At 31.1% G+C, this 9,322-nt stretch overlaps 1 protein-coding gene across 1 annotated transcript; it reads left to right on the top strand.

Annotated features, from left to right (window-relative positions):
• Nucleotides 1-219: 219 nt before the first annotated feature.
• Nucleotides 220-4,139, top strand: LOC134253541 (arginine-hydroxylase NDUFAF5, mitochondrial-like; the record flags this gene model as incomplete). Its single annotated transcript, XM_062736065.1, has 7 exons — nt 220-259; nt 955-1,065; nt 1,265-1,351; nt 1,587-1,647; nt 1,750-1,833; nt 3,665-3,864; nt 4,004-4,139. Coding segments are annotated over 7 exons (719 nt in total), but the record flags the coding sequence as incomplete, so codon positions are not given.
• Nucleotides 4,140-9,322: the final 5,183 nt, after the last annotated feature.

Below are 9,322 nucleotides of genomic sequence, written 5' to 3'. Positions count from 1 at the left end.
AGTTTTATAGATCGAAGTGTGGCCATAAGTTGATAAGAGACAGTTATTTCTGTTAACCTATAGCAAGGAAGAATATTCTCGTCCTCAAATCTAAAGTATCAGAGTTTCTCTTTTCTGGGTTAAATCTTCACTAAAAAATTTTTTAAAAAAATTCCACGAAAAACAGTAAGTGGTCTTTATTTTTCTGTATTTGTAAGATGTTATTTTATTGGTTGACAGCTTACACTGGGTCAATGATTTACCAGGGTGTTTCAAGGCTGTAAGTATTTAAGTGTTTATGTACTGGTATATCTATGCATAAAGTTCATTTTTATTTGATTATTAAGGACAGATGATACAAACAAATTTTATCATTGGAGGAGACTTAATATCATGTTACAAGATTAGAAAATTGAATAATTCTTAGAATTCTTTCTCCTAAGTATTGGAAAATGAAATAGACTTGGAAAAAATTAGTAATATTTCAATAAAATTATGAAAATGGATAAAACACACTCAGTAAAGGTTTACAGGTGAAAACAAATTTCAGAATACTGAGTGTGATTTGTCAATATTTGTTTTTTTCATTGAAATATTAGTAAAATTTTACAAGTCTACTTCATTTTCCAGTTCTTAGGAGAAAGAATTCTAAGAATAATCAATTATCCAATTTTCTAAACTTGTGACATGATACTTAGTCTCCTCCAAAGAAAAAAAATTGTTTGTATAATCTGTCCTTAAATGAACATGTATCTTTAAATAATTTTTTGAAATTCAGATTCCTTAGAAAATGTACAAAAATTAATTATTGCAATATAAAACTTTTAAAGACCAATGGAAGTTGATACTCTGCAAACTGAGATTAATATAGTGAGCAATACTCCGGTAATCATGGTAATGAAATTGGCTTTTTGTGCTTAACCATGTCCAGAAAATTTCAGAATGTCAACCAATACTCACTGTCTTTCTGAACAGGCTCAGAAGGCTTTAAAACCCGACTGTCCATTTATCGGGAGTATGTTTGGTGGTGACACACTGTTTGAACTCAGGGTTTCTCTGCAGTTAGCAGAACAGGAAATACAGGGGGTAGGTACCAGACTAAACTGGTTCCCAACAATAAGGCAGTGTACAGAACTCAATACTTTCATAAATTCAATAAAAAAAATTGATGGAGCATGAATGAAACAATTTTAATTCATACAAAGTCCATAGCATTATCCAAGCTCATTCAAAAATGAATGCAATTAAAGAAGACAAATCACTCCTGTACTTGTTTGATTTACAGGGGATTAGTCCACACATTTCACCTTTCACTGATGTCCGTGATCTAGGTAACCTTTTGAACCGAGCAGGATTCACCATGTTAACTATTGTAAGTGTGCCAAATAAATCAAAGTACTGATAGTACTGAAGGGTAAAGTGAGAAGTTATACAAATACTAAAAGATAGATCTAAAGCAGTATTCAGTTTGTTCACAAAAGGAGCATTGTATAAAACATAGCATATTCTCATGAATTAGGTTTTCTTGCTTTCATGTATCATACTTATAAAGAAGTGGTCAAACAAATGTTATTATGAGTAACAAGTTTTCCCTTTCATTTTCACAGGATATTGATGAAATAAAAACAACTTATGAGAACATGTTGTCCTTAATGCTGGATTTGAAAGGTATCAGAATCATGATCCAATAAATACTTCTGCTAAATTTATCTTAGTTATCAGTGGAATGCCTTTGGTATCATTAAAGTAATGATTTTATTTTAATATCAGGCATGGCAGAAAATAATTGTGTCTGGGAAAGGAGGCCCATGCTTTATCGTAAAACAATAGAATTAGCTGAGAAAAAATACAGAGGTAAAATTCTCGTTGTAAAAGCTCATCTTTTAGAATAGAAACATTGAGTAAGAATCTTGATTATGATAATTCTCTGTAATGATTTGAAATTTTATATAGAAGCTGTGGCACGCATAGTCTCAGAATTTCTCCAAACTCTCTATGATAAAAGTCATTGATACCCTAAACTGAAATCAGGCAAAAATTGGTTGCTATGTTTTATAGTTACCATGGCAACATGTCTTAAAGTTCGAAAAATGGGATTTTTTAACATGTTTAAAGCCCCATAGTTAACATTTGCGGCAAAGCAAACAATTGTCAATGACTGTTTCCAAAAGTTAAGGTCAGATGTCTCAAATGCATGATAAACATATTTGGTAAATCAACTATTACATACGTTACTATGGTTACAAAGTATTCAAAAGTAAAAAAAATATTCATTGAATTTTATTAAGTCATACACGTAAAAATAAAAAGCAATTATAGGATGAAATGTGACCAAATAATAGAAAAAAGAGCCTTGAAACATATACCAAGAACAAAATATGATATTTCATTTTGGTTGGCAATGGTTGCCAAGGTTTTTATACCACAGAGAGCCTTTAAAGTAGCACTGTGTATGTTTAAATCTGATCCTATCTTCTAAAAAAGGCACATTTCCTCATAACTAATGATCAATTTTATAAGATGTTTGTGTGCTCCAAATTTTCCCATTTGAAAAAAATCAGATTAGATTCTTTAAATAGAGCGTTGCTATGGAAATAAGCAGAAAATATATGCTTAAAAACCTGAAAAATATTTTCTTTCCTTGGATACGTACCCTTAAATGTAGATTCCCAAAACTTTTATGATTGATATTTATTAACAGCTAACTTGACTTTTAATTTTGACTATCATCCAATCTCTAAGTGGATGCAAGAAGTTGGCACACAGGGTTTAATATTGATATAAAGTTCACAAAATCGAACATTTTCCCTTCTTGGTAACCATAGCAACAGTGTTGTTTTATTCATCAAATTTTCTCAATATATGATATTCAACTTCAGTTCTAACAGATAAGTACTATTCAAGCTGAGTCCTTTAATTTGTTTCTTGATTAAATGGCAATTTAATTCTTAATGCAGCGAAAAATAATTCACTTTTAAGCACTGGTACTTTGTTTCCATGGTAACACTACAAAGTAGCAATTATACCCAATTTTTCTTATGGTTTTGGTGTTGCAAGGTCCTAAGGATGCATATTTGCCAGTCTTGAATTTTCATGTTTTTCCTCAAGACAGTAGCATTAACCCAATCTTAGTTACTGGTTTTGCATGGTTACACTGTGTTACCATGGCAACCATAAAAGTTATTTTTAGAATAATATTGCTTATACTTATATACTTAAGGTCAAACATTTTCATTGTTTTTCTTAAGTCGTTGATTGAGTTTGAGCATGTAACACCTACCATTAGTGAATACAGAGTGTTTTTCAGCATATTTCAGCATTTTAAATGTATTCCAAATGTACCCTTGGTTACCACTTACTTAGAGATATATTCTAAACAGTTTCTTTACAGTATAAGTGACATCAAGGTGTCATGTTTTTGTGAGAATGGTTTGTTTGCTTTTTCTACTTTTTATTAAGCCACAGTCAAGATTTAAAGTGGCTGAAAATCTCGATTTTTCAAACTTTTCCGGCTGTTGCCATAGCAACCGAGACACATAGCAACGAAATTTTGTTTGATATTTATTTCTGGTGTCAAGTACTAAGCATGGGTGAAGTTTCATCAAAATCGGTGACCATGCGTGGCAACGAAGTTTAAGTGGTTACAGAGAATGGCTATTAAAATGTAAATCATGTTTCATTATAGCGTGTCCTGCTGGATCTTATGGGGACAACTGTTCGACAACCTCCCCTCCCCCCTCTTACGAGGAGAACTGTGGTCACCAGTGTGAGTGTAGTCCCGGGGAGGAATGTAGCCCCTTCATAGGTTGTGTCAGGATAACCACAACAACCAATCTATCATCCCCATACATCGTCAGGAATACAGACACTGAGTTCCCCGACAGTGTGAGTTGACTCCTGAGTTTAAACTCAGCAATGTCATGTATATACAGACAAATTTTAACCGTCACTTGTGATCTTTATTATGTTTTCTTTAAATTCACTGACTTTGATATTTTTTTATCTTTGTCTGTAATACATGCAGCTGAGGTCAGCTTTAGTATTTCCATTTGGCTTACCAGAAATGTGGCAACCGTTTGATGACATCACCCATTGGTTCTTGACAATTGTACTCGTGAGGACTTCTGCTTGTACTTATTTAGTGCGAGAGAAACGGGCCTGTAAGTAACCTATAGCTAATCGTATATTTTGACTACAACAGCTATTCAGTACAACATACTGTATATATTACCTTTTCATCAAAAATTCCATTTTTAAAGTCTTCAACATTTAAAAGCTGAATTGAAATTAATTTCCCCATGCTTATAAAATTTTACCTGTTATAGAAATGGGACAGATATCGTAGACTGGTATTGCCTGTCTTTACCGTACGCAGGAAAATCGTATATCGGATATCAGACAGGCAGGCCAGTCTACAGATATCGTAGCACTGGTTCTCTGCCCTTGATTCCAGTCGCTGCCGCTAGGAATTTAGGGCGCTTGCGCCCGTTAACCAATGTCAGGGTACCAGTCTACAAATATCGTTATATTCGGAGAAATTTCTAAATGGGTGCCTATGTCACCTGAGAGGGTTACTAACATTGTTCATTCCGAAATCAACATGCGGGTTGGGGTCAGAGGTAAACCGGGAGAAACGGTTACCATGGCATTCTTAGTAAATAACTCAACACGCCGGTCTTCATGTAAGATTGACACTTCAGGTACAGCGATGTTGGATGCATTATATGGATGCAGTCCAAGCGGTGCAACATCCCATCAACCGTATGGACCAACTTCCGATTCGACATCACAAAGGTTATCCACAAAACATCATTCCTCAGGTCAACCGACTTCGTATGTACAGACATCAGAACAGATCTAGACGACACCTTACTCCTCAGCTAGTGTTATTTATAAACATTACAACTCATGGCTTTTTATCTCAGTGTTTAGTTTAGCAATCATTTAGAGAGTAGATACAAAGTATCTAAATTGTTAGGAATGTTTGAATTAAAGTTTTTTTTCTTTCTTTTAAAACATCGATGTTGTGACTTCAAATACAGAAAGTATACATAATTTACTAATTTTTCTGATCAATGGCGAGATTCGTTTGAATTAAAGTTTTTTTTCTTTCTTTTAAAACATCGATATCACTTAAATAGATTGATACTGTCAGAGGTTTTGTAATTGACTTCAATAACGTAAAATACGCATGCATTATACAGGTGGGTTTGTCTTGCAACTCTGAATTCTACACATTTCAAAAATATCAAGATAGGATAATAAACAAAAAAATATATACCTATCTTTCTAACAAAATGAAATAATGATTGAAAAAGTGAATTGTGTTATAAAGCAGCATTTAATTGTTTCATTCAATTCTTTTCAATTTGATTTGTTAACATGAGAAAGATTGCTAATGGAAAAATAAATTAATTCTGCAATCCTTCTGCTATGAACTTTCATCATCATTCATTTACATTTGATTGTTTCATTTTAAACATATATAGGATATAAAATACAACAACAAAATACATCTCATGTTTTTAACAAGTAATTTTGCAAAAAGATGCTAAATGTGCCATTTAACCAATATACAATTATCATTTTTAACTTAATTTTGAGTGAAACCAATAATTTATATAACTTATTGAGTGAATATAATTTAGCTTGAATAGAAATTCAATGTGTGCAAAAAGATGCTAAATGTGCCTAGATTTTAACCTTACCATATCATTGTTTCTCGAAGTTTAGAATTAAATAGAATGCATGATTATTTCCTCATTCTAGATTAAATCAATGGTATGCTTAGTTAGTGTTTTCGTAAAAACAGAATATGATTATTTGTAATTGCTTATTCCCCCCCCTTTTTTTTTGCTATTACCGTTTATGAAACGTAATAACTCTAGAACCCTCTGATTTTATTTCTTCGAAGCTTTTCGTTGTGCGCCTCTTCCCTTAATGTAATATAAAATTAAAATTATTGTTATTTCCGTCATGGGCACTTACCGGCAATTGGTAAGGTAATGAAAATTAAGGAAAATGTGCAAAAGTAGTTATTATCAACACAAATCTTCAAAATATACTTGCTGTTAAAACATTTATTTGAACTTGGTATTATTTTTTATATAATCCAAACAATCCTGTGTCACAACATAAAATGAAAACACATTCTTCTCTCTCTAAAATACGACTGATCTGGTGCGTAGACGGCTTTGCGTTGATATTCTTCATTACGAGTTTGCAGCCGGTGATCATGAGCGGAGGTGAATGTGTGAATAATGGAAAACGGTAAACATTTTCTTTTAAATATAGAGCTTTAAAATTTGTTTAAAAAGCATTTAAACCTGAACAGTATGTATGGTATAAACAACCAGAGCGATTTTTTTTTTCATTATCACTGATTTAACATCTATTTTAAAGTAATATATACATGTATATACCGGTATGTATCTTTAATTACATGTCAAAAACAATGCTCAAAGAATATGCACATTTGCACTTTTCATGGACAAAACAACGATTTTGACATAAACTAATTTAAACATCTTCGTTAATATACTAGTAATTATTTAAATTGAAGAGCACCTTTAGATTTTTTTTTATGAAATATTCTCTCGAACATGAAGAAGGTTAAAGAAAACGAACACAGTAATCAATTTAATTTTTAAAAAATTACAAGCAAAACACGAACCCCTGGTAATTCCATTGGCGGAATAAGGTTCCTAGGAAAGATAAGCACCCCCTGTTGAACAGTCACACCCACTGTGAGTCCTATGTATTGATCAAGTAGACAGAGCATTCCGCAGTAAAATTTAGTAAGAAAATGTATTTTGTGAATTGGTATGAAACAAGTCAGTCAAAAACTGTTCGTATTTGGATCATGCTCTTGAGTATCGAAAAATGAACACCATATGCAGATTGGAATATTACTATACATACATAAGGAAACGTGATTATGGATGGGGAAAGGATTAAGTCTATTTCATTTAGTTGCTAGTTGGGTTTCTTTCGTCCATAGTCTGTAAAACAAGGTGAACAATAGACAAAGTGAAAATAGATACATTTATTTATGTCTCTGGTGAGAACAATTTCTAAGAATTGGTATGAAATAGGTCAGTCAAACTAACACCCAGTGATAGGTCATATAATTTTTAAAAAGCTGGCCTTAAACGAGGACGATGAAATCTCTGTAACAACATCTTTTGTGTTAGTAGCCTGTCAAGGTTTTAAAAATTGATCGTATTTGGAGTATGCTCTTGAGTAGCGAATAAGTTTTGATACATTGAATTAAAATGATAATAAATCCAAAAATCAGTTCATAATTTAATATTCTTTTCAACTGTTTTCCGTAACACTGTTCCGTAGTTTTACCATCCATCCTGAATACGTTTCAAAATCCATCTTCATTCACGTTCGCGAGTGTTCAATAAAAATTTCATTGCATTAGAATAGATTAATGTTCAATATTTCATAAGAACTCACTCTCATTTGAGGAAGGAAGTAATAAATATACATGGTCAACTAGGTAAGATAAAAATAGAAGGGAAATCATGTTTGCTCCATGTTCTAGGGAACTAATTTTCCTTGAAATAATTTTGCATATTTCCAAGAAATAATGTAATATAAGTAACGTTAAGAAATCCGGAAATCATCACAAATACACATTTGCCGAAATTCTTTACTAAAGTAACGTATACGTAGACATTCATTTTTACATTTTCTGGCCGTTTTTCTCCATGTCCCATGTAAAAAAAAATTACCATTAAAGAAAAATATAAAGCATTCCACTTAGGCAATATTTATTAATTAAGTCAGGTACAAGGCATTAAAAAATGAATTTCATATATTTAATAACGCCCTATAGAATTTGATCACGTGACCGACTTCATGTCATACCCCAATGAAACTCTTAAAATGATATCTTACTCCTTAAATATAGAAGGTCTACATGACAAACAAGAAATGAAGACCAATATATGATGCAGTTATAGTCCACATGGCCTTTTTAAAAAATCGCACATATCTTCGACGACAAAAAAATCCAAATAATTTTAGTCAAGCAAAACCAACTAAAACTTTTAGAAATGAAAAAAAAATTAAATTTAAGTCGAAGTATAAAGTGAATATATAGAAAATGGAAAAAAATGTTTTTAAAGTTTCAACGATTTCATTTGAAGATTCAATAAACACAAAAGACAAAGATTTTATGGCATGTCAAATGTTACAACATTCGATATTTTCCATTTGTATTGAATGATTTTTATTTGTATTGTATGATTTTTATTTGTATTGTATGATTTTTTTGTATTGTATAATTTTCCGTTTGTATTGTATAATTTTTTTGCATTTTATGATTTTTATTCGTATTGTATAATTTTATTTGTTTTGTATAACTTTTCACTGAATTGTATGATTTTTCATTTGTATTGTATTTCTTTTTTTTTTGATTTCTATATTAACATTTGTTTTGTTTGCAATTTTTTATTTGAATTTTAAAATAAGACTTTTTTTTTTACAATACATAATTAAAAATTATAGAATACAAAAGTGTTTCAACCAAGTTTTAGAATTCTGAGAATCTAAAATTAATTGTTATTGTTATTTGTAAATTCTCTGAATTCTCAAACTTTAATGTAACAAATGAAAATTTTTACAACACAAATGGAAAATTATAGAATAGAAATACAAATTATACACTATAAATTAAAAAGATGACATATGATTATTATGATGTTGCCTTGTTTGTAAATTTGTTTTTGATTTTAATTTTTAGCTTTATAAAGTAATTATATTAATAATTTACATGTATTAATAATCTTCTATTGATTGTAATAGATTCAGGAAATCAATGACTACTATTTCACACTCTTTAAACAATGTGGAAAACGAACAACATATAGAATAGCAAGAGGAAACAAACTAAGGATCACTCTCTTCTCTAACCATGACAGATTTACAGATAAAGGTTTTCAGCTAAGTCTGAAAGGTAAATATCTTTTTGCTGGTAATTAAAGAAAATGTTTAACTTTTTTCTTCAGAAATTTAATGGAAATTATTCAATATTATCTGAAGCAAACCATTTAACATTTAATGTATAACTTCAGGTCAAATTTAAATAAAAATTGAAACGTTTGAACACTCTCACTCATGTATACATCATTCATAAGACCGCAACTTGAATACGCTTCAGTGGTCTGGGGGTGCTGTCAACAGGGTGATAGTGATAAGTTAGAAAAACTTCAACTTTATGCAGCTAGAATTGTAACAGGGTTAACAACTATAGCTTCCAAAGATTCACTTTATTTTGAAACGGGATGGGAACCGCTTAGTTGTAGAAGACAAGAAGCTAGATTAAAAACAG

The sequence above is a fragment of the Saccostrea cucullata genome, unplaced genomic scaffold (assembly GCF_032062105.1).
Source record: "Saccostrea cucullata isolate Sc308-1 unplaced genomic scaffold, CSIRO_AGI_Scuc_v1 ctg18482, whole genome shotgun sequence".
In the NCBI taxonomy this organism is placed as follows: domain Eukaryota; kingdom Metazoa; phylum Mollusca; class Bivalvia; order Ostreida; family Ostreidae; genus Saccostrea; species Saccostrea cuccullata.
The sequence above is the reverse complement of the archived record's forward strand: the minus strand, read 5'-3'. Positions and strand labels throughout refer to the sequence as shown.